Source organism: Scleropages formosus, chromosome 21, assembly GCF_900964775.1.
Source record: "Scleropages formosus chromosome 21, fSclFor1.1, whole genome shotgun sequence".
Classification (NCBI taxonomy): domain Eukaryota; kingdom Metazoa; phylum Chordata; class Actinopteri; order Osteoglossiformes; family Osteoglossidae; genus Scleropages; species Scleropages formosus.
This window is the reverse complement of record NC_041826.1, coordinates 8,596,993-8,614,787: the sequence shown is the minus strand read 5'-3', so window position 1 is coordinate 8,614,787 and position 17,795 is coordinate 8,596,993. Positions and strand designations below refer to the sequence as shown.

General features: G+C 42.1%; 1 protein-coding gene across 2 annotated transcripts in view; it reads right to left on the bottom strand.

Moving 5' to 3' along the window:
- chn1 (chimerin 1) overlaps positions 1-17,795 on the bottom strand; it is a 33,410-nt gene that overhangs the window by 14,644 nt on the left and 971 nt on the right. For both annotated transcript variants that reach the window (XM_029247241.1, XM_029247242.1), the window contains exons 3-7: positions 14,845-14,883; positions 14,699-14,754; positions 9,520-9,551; positions 9,123-9,236; positions 5,655-5,931 (exon numbers count right to left, since the gene is read on the bottom strand). In XM_029247241.1, the coding sequence (XP_029103074.1) occupies positions 5,655-5,931; positions 9,123-9,236; positions 9,520-9,551; positions 14,699-14,754; positions 14,845-14,883 (518 nt within the window). The remainder of the gene's footprint in view (positions 1-5,654; positions 5,932-9,122; positions 9,237-9,519; positions 9,552-14,698; positions 14,755-14,844; positions 14,884-17,795) is intronic.

The following is a 17,795-nucleotide window of genomic DNA, read 5'->3' as shown; positions in this document are numbered from 1 at the left end:
AGCACCGCTGCATTTATTGTGGTTCGGCACACGGACTAAATGGCTGGGGAAAGCCTCTGAACACTGTACTACAGCCCCAGACAGCCATTAAGGATCAATCAATGGGAGTGCTTTTCATGGCGGGAGACACAGACCTGCAGAGGCCTGGTGACGCGGCTGCACGCCTCATCTGGCTCACCGTGATTACATCTGTTCCGGAGCACGGCACTCCCAGTGGAACCCTGCGTGTGCGTCTGCACTTCCTGCCTGTGCCAGCACTGCCCTTGTTTGATGAAATGAGCCAGACAGTCTCCAGAGGAAGGCCCATATTACTGCTTGCTTTGGAGCTGCAGCGTTTCAATAATTAAATCTGTGGATCCGTTACTCTGAACGGATATTACCTCCTAGCAACAAAAACATGCAGGAGTAACATCCTGCAAACCACACTAATAGCTTTAGACACAATGTGTCTAGTTATTTCTTTGTAAGAACAACCCTCCTTAATACCCTTTTAATACCTGGGAAGACCACTGTGGGAAGGGGGGGCTTCACACTTACTATATGCAGGTTATAGACCCGCAGTGACTCTTTCACACTATTCCAGCTCCTCTTTTGGAGGGAAAAACACAGCAATTCAAATAAGACATAACAGCAGTTTCAAGTAGCTTCCCATGTTGAAAACAGTACTTTCAAACAGTGACTCAAACAAACAGTAACAACGGAATTGTGTATGGCCTCAAGCAGTCAATAAACAGTGGGCATGCTGCCATGAATACGCAATGATTCAAAGTGACAACAAGGCCGCTGAGGAGAGGACATCTGGTCACGTTGTGATGAAGACGTCTCCGTTTGAATGCTTGTTAGCACGTGAACAGAAACTAGACAGAGTGCAGCTCCTGAGAGCCAGCTAGGCTCAGAGGACCAACAGACAAAAAACTCACTGGCTATGGTTTGGGCAGGTGGGCTTAGCTCCCAAAAAACAGGCATTAGGAGGTTTGATCCTGCAGTACTAGGCATGAGGTCATCCAATATAATAGGACCAAATATGAGAGGGTTCAGCTCCCACAGAACCAAATGTATATAAAATTTTATCTACTACAAAAATTCAACAATACTAGGGGTTCTTCCAACATCATACTTAATTAATACAAATATTTTTGTGAAATTGACTATTTGCGTGAATTAAATGAAAAGGATGTTACATTGGGATAAATAAAAATGCAGTGTGCGCAGTGCTGACCGTGACAAACACTACGTGAAATCAAAAACTAAACACTGCATGAAATCAGCCAATGAATAACCTGCTCGGGCTTCATGGCATTCTCACACATTTGTCAAACATTTTACACTAAAATGGCTTATTGAATACAAAACATGTATACTTAAATCCTAAAAAAAAACATATTGAATTTGTTAAATATTCTGTTGAAATGTACTGTAATGCAAGGTATCAACTCAGTTTGAGCACAGCCGATAAGTTTACCAAAAACAAACCGAAACAGGAAGTAACTGATGTTTCAACAAAATTATTTTTTGTTATGGAGTCAAGCTTTTTTCTCCTCTGAGATGAATACAAACTCACAGGTTTTTAGCAATTTCAGTTAGTTATTCATTCCTTTAAACAACTTACAAAGTGACTTACAATGAGGTAACCCATTAATACAGCATTATGAAATTTTAGTGGTGATCCCACTCATGAGAGGTCGAAAATGGAAAGTTTGCAAGTTCTCAGTTTTGGCTCCAATGTGGTGGACTAAGCTCCTGCTCTCCCTCAGATCTGCTGAATCCTTTCCAGCATTGAAGGCTCTCAAAACATCTCTTCCAGACCCATTCCCTACTGAAAGCTACATAAATATGCATCACATCATCTGCCATGTCATCTACACATTCATGACACAACTCTCCATTCAGCTATTCATGTAAAGTGCGCAGGTAAAAAATGGTGGCAGACAGACAAGCAGCACTTCTATAATCGTGTGTCTATATCTAGAACTCTTCAGCTGTCACTCTGGAGGAAAAATTAATAAATGTAATTTTAGAGAACTCTATGCTGGTTTACCACCAACAGAAGAAAGGAGATAAAGCTGCTTTGCACTGACAAAACCCTGAGGGAGCTGCTCAGAATACAGGCACTGTGGACTCAACAGGACAGAAGTGCATCTGTTCCACTCTCAGTGCCAGTGTCAGTCCAGCTTCTGTTCATCTAATGAGACCTCAGGCATATTCTCCTGCTAGAGCCAAACAAGTAGATGGTTCAAACACTGAGCATGACATATAACACACAAAATATATGACAAACAAGCACGGATTAAAACTCCTTTTTTTTACTGGTCTGAATTACAGAAATGGAACAATTTCCTTCTGAATTTTTTGAAAGAAACTGAGGAGTGAGTAGGAGTGGTTCTGTGGAGCGGTTCCGTGGAGCAGTGCCATTTACTTGACCTTGGTGGGTGGATCACACATACACAACTCAATGTGATGGGTGTGGGGGAGGGAGATGAAACACGAGGCCCCTGGACATCGGATGACCACTAGGTTTCATCCGGACTCTGCAGAACCCAAGATAGAGTGTCTCATCTTTAGAGCACTCTGACGGAGGAACAATTTGGGCAGCTCAATCTTTGTTCTTACTTGCCCTCAAGCCTAACAGTGATGGAGAGCCCTGTTTCCTGCCGCAAGCCTGGCATCGTCTCACTGGCCAATTAGGGCTTGTGTAACTGGTCTTGCATCCTCCTTCCAACAAATACACAGAGGATACATTTACAGGCTTGGGAGTCTTGTGACTCCTCTCAGAGCATTGCTCCATTAACAGAATAGCAGCATGGTACAGCTAACAGTCCTGGCACTGCTGTGGACTGCTCAGTTACACAAAAGCTGTTGAGCATATTAAAAGCACAGTAATGGGAGCCATAGGGTGTGCGGCCATACACGCGTGGATGCACCTGAGGATCTAGGTGGCCCTCAGTGCAGAGATAAAGTGAAGGCACATGCTTACATAAGAGGATGATCCAAGCTCTCAAAACTCACTCAAATGTTCACTGTCTCCGGGAAACCTTTCAGCTGGAAGTAAGGACGAGAAAAACCTCCCACGCAGCTCTTGTGAAACCGCTCACCAGAATGGTACATGCGTCAAACGCTTCTGCATCATACCAACTGAGCAAAAGTACAGAGAGTACAAGGGCAGGTGAGGGGAAGAATGAGAATGTAGGGACCTCAAACATTTTTTGCTTTTCTGATTTCTTCATCAGTGCTATGTATTAGTGAATTCTGCTGAGCAGCAATCCACAGAAATGTGCTTCAGGTGAACTGCAGACCCCATATTGTCCATAGTGTTTTTGAGTGTTACATTTGTCTGCTGTATAAACATGAATAACTGTACATAGTTTTACATAATATATTCTAAGTCACCTTGGATAAAGGTGGCAGCTAAATGCTAGTTAATTATCATACATTGTTTTGGACAAAAGCATCTGCTAAATTAATAAATGTGAATACACAATTCTTTTCACTGTTGTATGGCTGAGTACAACACTGGCAACTTTGTTTTTAAACAAAGGCTGCAACAACAGATAAAGATCAACTGATGGATGGACACCTGCTGCCTTAGTTGTTTTCAGACTATGAAGGGGAAATGAAAGGGAAATGCTGGATGCTGTGGTGCCAATGGGTGGCACCGCAGGGGCCGACACTACTTCTCCCGTGCCTCCTCCTCCCTGACACTTAACTATCACCAACTCAAATGATGACACTTTGTGAAATCCATCACCACTGAACCCAAAAAGTGAGAGAAACAAATTCAGCTGAAGCGTGACAAAGGCTGCAAATGTGTTCATTAATTCTTCTATATTTCTTGTCTCATGTTGTCAGGACTTGGTGGTGAAGAACACCCACTGCGACAAGTCACACAGGACAGACATGTTTGCAAAGGGCTACATCTTCAATTACTGACTGGCAGCATTCCTCACAACAGACTCAGACAGTGTGTCAGGTCTAAGCTGGGATTCTTGCACTCTGATAAGTAATTAAAAGAGGCTTTGGACATTATTATTTCTTGGAGCACAGGACAATAGCAAGAGTACTTCCCTGGTATGGATTGCTCGGACTTATGTCAGTAAACCCATGGAGATACAACTGAATTCAGAGAAATATAGTATAAAGGACCCCGAGCTTACTTGAAACAACAATGTATCCCTTTCTCTTGTTATGAAACCGTCAACAACACTGACAGCATTTCATAAATGAGGGCTAAAAGAAAAAGGCCTGGAACCTAAAAACAATCACTGAATGCAACTTTCTCACAGACATAGGTATAAGAACCTAATAATTTGCTTATGATTGTCACCTTTAGAAGGACTCATATCAAATGTCCACCTAATGAGGACACGCATGTCTTCCATAGTTCAACAGAAGAACACATAAGTATTAAAACATGAGTTTCAAAGGCACAATGGCCGAGCAAGTAGCGCTGCTAGGTCTCACAACACCTGGGTGGTGCGACAGGATGTGGGTTCAATCCCTGCTCAGTCTGTGTAGAGTTTGCATGTTCTCCCTGTGTCTGCGTGGGTTTCCTCCAGGTGCTCTGGTTTCCTCCCACAGTCCAAAGACATGCTGTTTAGGTTCACCCATAGTGTGTGAGTGACAGAGAGTGTGTTTCACTGATGTATGGGATGAGTGACCCATTGTAAGTAGTGTATCTACAAGTGTAAGTCACCTTGGTGAATAAGGTGTGTGGGCTGATAACACTACATAGAGTTCATTGGAAGTCACTTTGGAGAAAAGCGTCTCCTACATAAATAAATGTAGGTTACGCTGCATTTTATTCCAGCTATGCATTTCATCTAGTTGTCTTTAAGACATTCATTGAATAAAACATAATTGAAAAGGTCATTTTCTATTTTGCATATTCATTCTTTTCACCCCTACGGGCACTTATAATATTAATGCAAACTGCAGAGATGTAAAGCTTTTAAACTGAATTGTGCCTTTCAATCCATTCAAAAAGCCAGTCAGTGCTAATCAGTTACAAATGGTTTACTGAAAAACAATTATTTAGAAGTTCCTACCTGTCTAAGCCTGAGAACTGCTAATAAATAAATACCAGTCTAATAAATAATAAGCAATAATACACTGATTTAACACAACAACTCTTCAATATATGTTGCACATTAACAATTACTCATAATGTGGTAGAAAGAGAGCAACAAAATTTTAGGACATCTTTTCTACCTGATGTCAAGCAGCAGAATATTTAGTTCCCTGAAGAATATAAACTACAGCCTACACATCACAGGATCCTTCACACAGCTTTAGAGGTGAGCAGTCAATAGACTTTTTCCCCCCCCATAAGTGTTGGATCAGAGCCTACATTAATAACCCACCTCAGCAGGCAGAAACTCTTGACAGCATGGTATCACATCTAAAAACTTTCAAAGCGGACTCAGTTTGTTTCAGTTTCTTCACAGGCCTCAGCAACAGAGAACATACTATAAAAGGTAGGAGAACACTGTAAAAAGTTATAATTACTGCTCAGTTCAACACAAAGATTAGCACATACTACAGGCTGACAGCTCCTCCTACAATTCAAATAGCACAAATTAACAGGAAATAATTTGCCTTGAAGTGGCGTGTGAACAAACAATTCAAACAACCAGCATGAAAACAAAGGTGTTGCTCACCCTCTCCTCCAGGGCAACTTCTTCCTTCCCATCTGGCAGGTCTTTGAGGACAGGCATGTGCCTCTTGGGGGCAGGCTCACGATTCAGCGTGGTGTAACCTACGTGCTCATAGATGGGGTTGATGGTCATCTTAGAGATGTACTCGGCTGCCTTGGTCTCAATGTACAATGTAATGAGGCCATCTGTCACCAGGTCATGAATGGATTCAAAGCGTTTTTCCCCGACAAAGTGCTTCCCATCGTGGTACAAGCGGAAGTTCTTCGTCTGATTCCCAAAGCTAGATCAGGTAGAAGAGCAGAGGGAGGGGAATGTGAGCAGATTAGCACAGAGTTTTGGGGAAATATAACATTGCACAGAGGGAAGCAACCCACACACTGTCTGAACCGCTCGACCCATATGGGGTCGCAGGGAGCCAGAGCCTAACCTAGCAACACAGGGCATAAGGCTGGAGGGGGAGGGGGACACACCCAGGATGGGACGCCAGTCCGCTGCAAGGCACCCCAAGTGGGACTCAAACCCCAAACCCACTGGAGAGCAGGACCCGGTTCAACCCACTGCGCCCCCGTCAGGAAGCAACCCCAACACATTAATAAGTTGCCTGGGCATTACTGCAATCTCTGTCCTCTCATTTCATATGGAAAGAAACATTTCAGAGCTGACAGGCACAGAAACCCAACACTGATGCTGGATACACAGCCATACATTGAGTAAACCAAAAAAGGAGAAATCTTAGTAGTTGGGTATGGGCCAAAACTTTTGTCTCTTCTGTGCTACACAAAGTGCCTGCATGTCAACTCGCTGAGGTTGTGTCAGGAGCATACGCTCTTAGGTCATCACCAGTGATGACCAAGGATTAAAGACATATTGTTTGATAATGGCTCCTGGATATGTTGTTAGTTCTCTCAGGATACAACATATACTGATCTGATGCAAGACAACCTATAAGTAGAGCACTTCTCTTAGCTCATCTACACTGCTAGTCAAACCAATATTCACTACTGTGAGTTCCCAGTTTCCTTTAGGAGATCTTTTATTGAAAAGTATTAATTAAAAAACATTTTTGCTAACAGTGAAGAATATCTTGAATATTTATTAAGGGGAGGGGGGCTGCGGGGGGACTATGTAGGATCCCACATTGTACCCTGCAGCCAAAATGAAAAGCTGTATTTGTCTGTAAATAGACATTACACATTTGAAGAGGCTGCCTATTGTCAAAGGCTCACCCAATGCTCCTACATCACTCCTTTTAACTACTCAAGTGAAGAAACATTAACCCCCAAATCAGATTTCATGGAGGACAACATATATAACGCTGTAATATAGTTTTCCAATGGAAGCCTTTAAATCTCACCCTGAACAAATGCTAAGAAATATTTCTGACCCTGTTCATGTATTTTTTAATAATTGTGGCACTGTTTGGATATAGAGCTGCTTAATCTTCATTTAAAGAGACTGTCAGTTATGTCAGTAGCAGAGAACTCGAGATGAACAGGAGCTGGGCAGATTGACACAGAAAAGACACATAACATGGCTGAACTCAATTAACACACAGAATGGAAAATTTAACCCTGCAGCAAACTTATCCGAATACGTAATGAAATACTTTACAATCCATACAGAACCAACAAAGGACTTGACAGTGCAGACAGAACCATCACTCAGAATGAAGACTTTTTTCTTCTTAAATCTGTGGAACTGTATTTCACAAGTCATATTTAAACATACCTGCAGTTTACAGGTTTCAAAAAAAGTGCAAGGAAGACATTTCACCTGCATAATTTTACTTTTTAAAATACTTTGGGGAAAAATGTCTTCCCCTAACTTTACAGGTTATTTTAGCAATGTCATCTGCACCATTACATAAGTTCCAGGGTACAGAATAAAAACACTGAAAGGCCATTAGTGAAAGTATCTCTTTACAGCCAACAGCAGACACCTTTACTTATGGACACCTTACATTTATGTCTTACATTTTTTTCTCTTTATTCTCTCAAGAAAACTTAATTCAGGACTTCAGTTACAATGAAATGCATTTTAATATAACTATTACATAACTATGAATAGGGTAAATACTGTTCATCTGAGTAACATACACTTACTAAATAGAAATAGATTGTTAGACGGCTACCGCCCAAAATCCATGCTGAGCATTTATGAAACAAATTCTGTACAAAGACTGTACCATATCAGTGTGAGATGACAGAAACAAAGACACTAGAACTTCAAGCAGAGAATGAACAGTAGACTTGAAGACCCTTTATGTAGGGTGTAGCCTACAGGGTCTACGATAAAGCAAGACACGAAGCATTTTTAAGCCACGTGTGTGAAATAAGAGCAACAAAAGCAGGAAGTGGGAGAGAGTAGTTATAGATCTTGGCTGGAGTAAGTTGGTCCAGCCGAGAGGTAGCGTGTTCCACTGTCAAACACTGCAACCTGTAAATGGGCTCAACGGGAGATCTTCTATGCGTACACACCTGGTGCATGGAGGGCATTGAGGATTATGGGCTTCAGGAAGATAACCCTTCGACCCTGAAGCATAGGGCATCCTTTTAGCAGGAAGGGTCATACTGTCTTTTTGTGTAACCAATCCTGAAAAGCTGTTATATACACTTAATAGCCAAATCTGGGATAAGCAGCCCTGCACTAATCCAATTTCACACTCCAAAAGGCAATTTCTGCATGATTGTTAAGAAACTGGGTCTAAAAGTCCAGGGCTATAAAATTATATTAAATGGTTAGCATCCTTACCCAATTGAAAATCCTGATCAGCAATTAAGTTGCATTTTTAATCCTCTTAATAGATTTTCAGTCACTCTCAGATATAATGAGCTCACTAGTGAAGCAGAAGGAACATCAAAAGAAGGGGGGGGGGGGGGGGGGGGGGGGGGGACTTTGGAAGAGTTTGGCTAGTTAGGATCACTGTATAGACTTCACAAGACTACCCTCAACCCGCAGGAGGACCATCTCCTGTCTAACTAGTGGTCACCATCAACAATACGACAAACAGCAAATAACCAAAGAAAAGCACTTCTGATTATACATGCCGCAAGGGAAAGCTTTTCCTTTCAGCAAATGACTCAGTTTCACACACTGACTCATTTGTACAGCTTATATAATATAATCAGCTCCTTCAAAAAAAAAAAAAAAAAAAAAAAAAAAAAGTCAGTATCAGTGGTACAGTATATAATAAAATTCAGTATACTGGGGTAGTAAAATCATTGAGGTAAGGTTACATTTGATTTAGTATTGCACATGCAATGCTACAGCACATAAAAATAATGTGCATCATCGTAGGGATCATAGAGGTATTTTATCATCAGGAGTGCAAAATAGCATTAAAAATAAACCTAGCATAAATGTGGACGGTCAGGCTGACCATAAGGCTTTATTCTGAGCGACATATCATGTTGGAAAAAGCATCTACTAAATGAATAGATGTAAAATGTAGTGCCTGAGAGTTGCACTGACCGTAAAGCTAAAGTATAAGTGCCTGGCTGCCTCTGACTCTCCCGGATGAGATAGCTTCCTTCTGCAATGCTCAGCAACTGATCAGCTTCTTCTCTGGAAATCATACCATGGAATCTTGGAGAAAAGGAAAATATTTCTTAGAAGACAACAAATTAAAGGGGATCACATTCATACAAACCAGACAGATGGTTGACAATGGCTTACTCCTTTCAACCCTAAAGACAGAACATTCTAGAGGCCCTCTATGTGGTTCATAAGAGTGGACAGACTCAATGACATTAAACAATTTTCATACAAAAACAAACACCAATGAGCACAACTGAATATATACCACAATCAACACAAATCAACACCATACATGAAGATGTGAATATGCTTAGAAGAAATTTAAACTTACTCCCTTCCGTAATATTTGGGGCGATTTTCCACCTGAAACGAGAGAGATGATGAAAGTGCACACAAAATTGCTGATTAAAATGAGATTGAGAGATTATCTGTGGTCAGACTCTAAAGGGCAACAGAAAGGCAGCAGCAGCAGGAAAACAATCAACATAATGATATTTCTCATATGCACATAGAGGTCTTTACTGCCCCTGTACTTCCTCAGATGCACAATGCCTGCCTATCCAAGAACATGCCTTAACTCTGTCAATACAAACCATTTGTGTCATATGGGTGTTGTCTCCATCTAGAGCTTCACGACAGCTGGTAAGGACACACTTCAGAGAGCTATACCCTTGATTAAAGTGCGCAAGTCAGTCTACATGCATAACCTTGAGTGTGCCAGCAGAGAGCAACTGTAAATAATCAGTAAGGTATGTGCGGGCAGATCGGGGGCAGATTATGGGGCCCATCAGGTCACTTCACAGGTACTGAGAGCTGCTGCCTTCATGTTTTGGCACATCGGACCCTCAGCACCCCTCTCTACCACCACCCACACTGAATATCACACATACTGAGGTGAATGAACCAGAATGGTGTATAATTTGGAGGGGTGCTGTAAATGGCATTGAGAATAATCTCTTGAACTATCAGCTTGCCTCTCTTTTCTCTCTCTCTCTAACACACACGAAGTGCAAGGAAAGCAGAAAACGATATAATTTACTCAGTTAAGCAGTTGTGGGTTCATTCCAAGCCTTCACATAAACACTGTAATGAAAGCTGACTGCTTCGCAAAGAACTCACAAGCGTTGAAGCAACTCAACAGCACTCCTGACATAGCAAGCAGTGTGAAGCGAAGTGACCAACAAGGTCAACAACAGACTAATTAAAGTGAATCAAGATTGCTACAAAGCCAATAAATCAACAAACTTGTGTCTGCAACAATAAAAGTACAATTTATAAAAATATACAATCATTGCAAGAGAATGGTCCAATTGTATGTGCAATAAACTCTACGCAGTCTAGTATGGGAGGGAGCAGATATGCTTTTTAATACTGTACTATCAAAGCCCTGGTCCTCCGTTAAGCATCAGTGAATTTAAATGGAAAATTAAAAGCACTCAATCTCTAAGTGTGTGCTGTGAGCCATTTTCTAGCTCTCTCAGCCCCTCACTCCATTTGTAAAGACATCTTCAGAACAGACCTATTCACTTATAGGGCTCCCAGACTGAAAATACACAACAAACATAAGAACAAAACATTACAGTCATGACAATGAGGACATGGGGGAACTCAAAGCATTTTTACAGGAGTAATGCTTTAATATACATAAGTAAAAATAAATGAGTAGCATCAAATTTTATACCCAGTAAAGTACACCTACACACGGTTGTGATCAAAGTCAGACAGCATTCCCATTGTGTCCTGTTCCTCAGTACTCTGACACGTGAGAACCTGCTCTACAGTCAGCAGCAAGCTTAAACAATCAAATATGCAGTCTGCAGAGTGGGGCACGTGTTGGCTCCTGACCTATTACTCCAGCTTAGCGGTTCTGTAACTGGGTCAATACTGTACCTTGGCACTGGCTGCATGTTCAGCTGTGAATGTCCTCAAACACCAACTTCCAACAAGGTGCCTCATGCTCTCCCAAGCTCACTTTGACAGACTAGGTCATGTCCTCACAGGCTATTGACAGTAGAGGCTACCACCATATGACAATAAAACATGGATGAATCAAAATGTATCTATAATAACCTGCCTTTAAACAGATTTTAAGTACTGCAGATACTTTTTCACTTACCTATTTTGATCGGTGATCTTACAATATTAAGCTACTTAAATAATTCACCCATGTGTAAAGCAGTAATGCTTACTGGAGCAATTCAGGGTAAGTGCCTTACTCAAGAGTACTACAGCAGCAGGTGGGATTCAAACCTAGGGGCTTTGGTCACAAGGAGAAGGCTCTAACCACTATGTACGATACCTACTGCCACAGGTTATAAAAGTTTTTCCAGAAAAATGAGACAACAATCACTGTTTTGTGAAGAACTGCACTCATACCTCCATACTTAAATGTATTTACAGGATCACAAATTTCTACAGCACTCTGGGGACTGAAGGCCTGAATGGAGAACCAGTCCATTTAAAGTAAAGATCATGCCAATGTTTCGGCAGTAAGCATGAGCAGAAACGCAGACTCGCAGCTGCCGGTTCACTTCATGGGAGCGCTGGAACTTCTCTCATCCTCTGTATACGGTGCTGGTTACTACTACACAGCTGGGCCTCACTACAGTCTGCGCCCAGGTTGTGCGAGGTACACTGTACTCTCCCTTCCTCCGCTGACAGCAGCATGGCCACTGGTTCTGGCAATGCAGCTAACGATGCGTCTGTCTGGAGGAGGCCCACTGAAGGGGTAGCCTCAAACAGCCTTGCTCTTCAAAGGCACCGCATGGGACCAGGGAGCTCAGAAGTGCCTCAGCATGAAGCCTCTTCAATAAGGAAAGCCTTCAAGGCCTGACATGCGCTAGGAACAAACGGCAAAACCTATACTTCCTTTGTAGCAATCAAACCCAAACCAAATACTCAACATAAAGAATGTCACTACAGCCTACAATATTTATCATTTCTGAAGACCGGCCCCCCCCAAAACCAAACAATAAAAGAATTGGACCATAAGATGACAGCCATTCTCTTATGAATTAAATCTTCTCAATCACTTGCCTTAATTACCATACTGTTAATTTAATTTTCCACATTATCTAACTGACAATTTACTGGGCTCATGTCATTCATTGAAATCTTTTTCTTATTGGAAGTCCTTTGTATTTTAATTAACATCCAATGGACATTTCAACCTGACATGCAACCCTGAAATGGAAAGGTTAATTAACACTCAAATGTACTGTGGGTCATCACAGCTTGTAATAAACTTCAGTTATGGGACACTATTCAATATGAACTGGACCACTAAAATTCAAGTAGAGAAAAAAATGCACTATTATTTTTCTGCCCTAATTCTAAAAGACAGCACTGGTGTGACACTACTTGCACAGATGCACAGACATATATATATATACACACACACACACGTGTGTTTCAAAAGCAGGAGTGCCAAGTGTCTATCTGTGGTCAGTCTCCCACAGTGTGAAATGGCTACATGAGTCCGTTGTGTCAAAGTAAACCACAATTTACAGCTGGCTCCTCACAATGTGGACATTTCTAATAGTAATATCAAACAAAAGAATGTGGAGACAGGGCATACAAAGCAGAAATATAACAGTTTTGCCAAGTGTGCAGGAAGAAAAGAAGTGCCTCGAAACAATTAAAAACTGTTCTGATGATTGATGACAGTACTTTATGTAATTTGCTCCATGCAGTGCATCCTGGGTTGCAGCCAGGTTTGGGGGTGGCATTGGCAATTTGCATATTTCAAATTACATGTAAATCAAGCCACCTCATGCTAGATAGCCTGGATTATTAGTGTGTGCAAAAAAAGACAAATGGTAGTTATTGTGAACCAGACCTTATCTCTCTGGGGGGAAAGGCTTTCCAGGGCAAAACCCAGAGCAAAACAACTGTCCAGACCTACTGCAAATGAATAATTCATGTTTTCCAAAAAGAGGAATACAATCGACATGCTTTTCGCGATACGTCTCACGTAAATGAGTCTCTTTGGATCTTAATCCTTGGCTAATTAAGAGAGCAGCCAATCTGCTGAGGCAGCTTGCTGAGGGCTGAGACAGGGTAACGGGACAGTACCTGTGTAAATGGAGGACGAGCAAGGGCTCTGTGTCCAGTATGGTAGCCACCCTAATTTGGAAACAGATTTCAACCCAAAAGGTGTTGGTTCAAGCTCCAGGAGGGCTCCTGCTGCAAAACCCTTGAGGGAAGCACTTAACCAGGTGCAGTGAACACTCAGCTGTACAAATGAGTAAATCCATGAGTGAGGGCAGGTGTGTCCCTCTGCCTCTGGCACACCGAGATGGGGCCTGTATTTTTAGAACCTCCACACCACACTCCTGCACTCACAGCCCCCAGTGCCACTGTGGTCACATAGCCAATGATTGGTACAAATTAATTATGCAGACCCGTTACCTCAAGGTTTTTAATTAAAGCCACTCTCGGCTTGAACAGTCCCGCAGCAAGGATAAAGGTGAGGATGCAAACAACATTTGAATGTTCATTAGTGCCCTTTATTACAGTGCTATGGATAACAGATGGCTGAAAACCACGAAAAAGTGCTTGAATGTAGCACCCTTAGAGCTACTACAGACAAGGAAGTCATAAAAAAAGCTATTATTCTAGCTATGTGACCTGAATTTTATCACATCACTAAAATTGTCACTGGCTTAGTCTGATAATTTTCCTACTTAACCAATATACCGTATATGGATATTTTACCAATTTTAAATTTTCAATTATGAAACTTGTAGAGACTCACTTTTATTTCTCTCTGGGTAACTTGCAAACCATTTCAGGTCTTCACCTCTCAAACCCTGAGCTTTCTGGTAGTTTAAAAACCAGAAGATTCAGCTTATCTTGCGGTTCTATGTTAACCGTGCCAGTTGTGCCGCACAAGACACAGCTGCTGTGATTCAGAAACAGATCTGCTTCCATTTACCAATCCAAGAATGTGAATTGTACCAAATAATCCATTATCAGTGAGGACATGACAGTTAACATTTGCTTAAACACAGCTGGAGGACTCTGCACAACTATAACATAGTGCAAAACCTGGGCCACCATTATCCACCTGACACCTCACACACAGCCAAGAGCAGCAATAAAAGGAGACCACCACCACGGTATTGTCTCGCGTTGGTGGGGGAACAATAACTCCTAACAGAGACCTACCACAAATGGGCAGCCCTGCAGGAGAAAGGTGGGGAACCCCTGGCAATATGATGGATTAGTAGTAAAAAGGCAATGGAATTGAGGGTGCTGAAGTGGGGGGATGGGAATGAGGCAAGCATACACACCAGGATTGTTCCCCTAACCTTGGTAATGGAACAGAGTACACCACAAATACATAGCACAGTGGTGCCACCTGCTGTTCAGAGAGGGCTGGTCACATAGCACCAGGAAGTTCTCCCTTTTTCCATCCCACTTGCACAGCAGGTCAAGATTTGTTTAATTTCATACTGTACGTGTATGTAAATCATTACAAAAATGTCTGTGTGCTTCAAGTCACTCACCTCAGAAGTGCAGGTGATACGGCGGGGATGGGGTGCTTCCTGCTGGAGCTGATACACTAGAACAGGAATAAAAGAACCACTAGGTGAAATCCTGCGCAAGTCAGAGCTCCATAAGTGCTAATGTAACTGAATAGATGGGTACTTACAGTAGGATTTCCACACAGGTGGTCGGTATTCATCGTTATCTGAAACAGAAAGGAAAAAAATTAATATAATTTTGAACCGGACAACCAACAGGTATATTTGAAGGTTTTCAAAGTTGAAAAACAAAACAAGCATCAACTTTAGACAGAGTTACTGCACAAATCTGTTAAAATGCAAATCTGAGATTTAAGCCAACATTTGGCAAAAACAACAGGTTTATTGTCTACAGCCTCATTTTAGAAGTTTTAAGGAACAGTGTGCTGAGAATGTCAGCTGCGGACTGACCCTGTTGGCTTGAAAGCGTGTTTCCTTAGCAACAGCTTAGATGAAGAAAGCCAGTTACACAATACAGCTTTGGTTCAAGCACGAATGACCCTCAGACATCAACAGTGTTTTTTTTAAAAAAAAACCTGCTCCTCAGGAATGAGAGAATGTCTCCAGCATACTAATTACTAACTACAGCTTAGTGTGAGTGATGGTTTGTAAGACCAATAGCTTCCACTCTGAAACTGTGAAATGCCAATTAGTAATGAGGCTGAGAGTGCAAATCTTCGGTTCCATATTGGTACCAAAAATTTTATCCTTAAGACACCCTGAAAATATCTGTAATGTCTGCTAATAAAACCTGTCATTGCTTTCACTAACAAAAGCATAACACTTAAAATATTAACATACTCAATGCCTGTGCTAAGTGAGCTCGCTGTTACAGCAAAGTTCATGTCTGTTTTAAGTAAAAGCGCCCCCTGGTGAACATAAAACTCAAATACATTGCACTTATAACCAGAGCAAGAAATGTAGCCAAAAAGAGTAAACTCATCTAAGGAGACATGGAGGGGAAAAAAAAAAATTGGTGAAAGAGTGAAGGAGAACCAGAGCAACATTGTGGATAACACAATGGTCCAAAGGCTACAACTGCAGGCTAAAATGGCAGAACAGCATGAAAAGTAAAGCTATACATTAATTTGCTCAAACAGTTAAAATGTAAGCCAATCACTAAGTGTGTCTTTTAAGAAAAGAAATAATGCAATAGATATTGATTAGAAAGCCTTCTTAATAGCATGCCATTGCATTTGTACTCTCCCTAATAACTCTTATTCCCTTCAGACCATAAAACTGCCTGCTCATGCATTAAGAATGAACCACACAATAACACTTCATCACTCAGCCCCAAGTGAAATCAATGCAGACTGATTACAAGTTTTTTATAGCGATGCCCTTCCTTTGACGTGTTTTCCTGGAACAAGCCCACACTGCAGAGCTGGCATTTAACTAATGATTTGAGACTAACACTAAAATATTTAATATAAGCACAGAGAGAAGCTTAAGTATTGGGAAAGTTAAGTAAATTTTTCTTTTTATTTTTATTACCACCTAGAAGTAAGAGCTGACATTCTATACTTCAGCCTCAGTCACTGTATGATCTGAAATCAAATTTAATGAGTATGCAAAAAAAAAAAACTATTTTACTTCACAGTTCTACATATATACTTATGCTTCTCACTGTAGGAAAAATGTAAAAGCAGGTATATTTTTACATGTAAGAAGACATGGCAAACACGGGCCAGTAGAAACACAGCTAAGAGTCTTCATCCTTGTCGTCCCCCCCCCCCCCCTTCAGGGTTATGGATGAGGATTATTTATTGAAATGCCAGTGAACCAGTACTCCAGGAAGAAAGTAACACAGAAGGGGGAGACCGAAAGAACACCAGCACCACTGCTCTGCAGATACACGCCCTGTTGCTTCAAGTGTCTCGTAAACATTGTCACACTAGAATACTGAACCACTGTGGAACGTACTCAATAATTTCCTTGGTCAATTCCCAAAGCCCTGACAGAGCTCCTCCACCCTGCAAAGAGAGCACTTCACAACTCTTTACCATGAACTGAACGTATTTGAACTATCGCTCAACATAACAGATCTTCCTTACACCACTGCCGGGGGGTCTATACTAAGATAGTGTGTATCCTGCCTAATGAAGAAGCCCTTGGCTGAAATTGAGGCGATCGGTGGTTACCTGGGCAACACCCAAATCCTGCCACACCCCCCCCAAATGGTATTTCATTATAATTGAATAAAAAAACGAAGAAAATACAACATTAATAACTAAGAATGTAACCTTCAAAATATGACCTTTCAACTCCTGCAAGACTAACAGCGAGATAAAAAAATTGTGTTAATCTCGCTAACCCCAAAAGTGGCTCTTCGAAGTACATCAATTAAATGTCACCATGTCGCATCGGTCACGTCTACAGATGTGACAGAGCTGCGAGCTGTTATTTACATGAGCTGATCTTTCCTCGGATGAGAAGCGAGCCAAAGGAGCACACTCCCACCTCGTGGGCCCAGCGTTTCAAGGAAGCGCGCGGCCTGTACAAGACACCCTTGCATCGCATTTCTCGCCTCACTTAAATTGACCGCACCGCTTCACGAGTTCTGAAAGCTGGAGGAGACCGTGAGCGTCAAGTCCTTATATCACCGCGAGCAGCTTCCTGTCTCATCCCTGCGCCTGGGCGACACGGCCCTATCTGCACCAGGACTGAACTCCACTTCCCGTCCTTCTGCCACCCCTCCCCAGTCAGTTGTCTGCTCTTCCTATGATTCAGCAACTAGCCATAAATACTGGTGCCAAACAGCTACCGCCGTCCGCATTGTTTCACTTGAAAGTTCACAGGAAAGGGGAGAGCGGAGTGTCTTTGTATCATCGTTGAAGGAAACCTCGGCGTTGGGTGCCGTCGCTCTCCTCGACTGGAAATGTCGCCAGGCCTGAGAACAGGGTGGCCGCCGAGCTCCGTCCAGGGCCCTGACTGCCTCTCCTGTTCTCCGCCACAGATATGAACGTTCAACAGGGTTCTGTTCGCCCGACCATCTCCCGCACGCTCTCTGCCCATCCATCCATCCCCCCCTTTGTGTCTCTGAAGCCCTGTGCAAAGAGCGGATTAGCGCCACCATGTT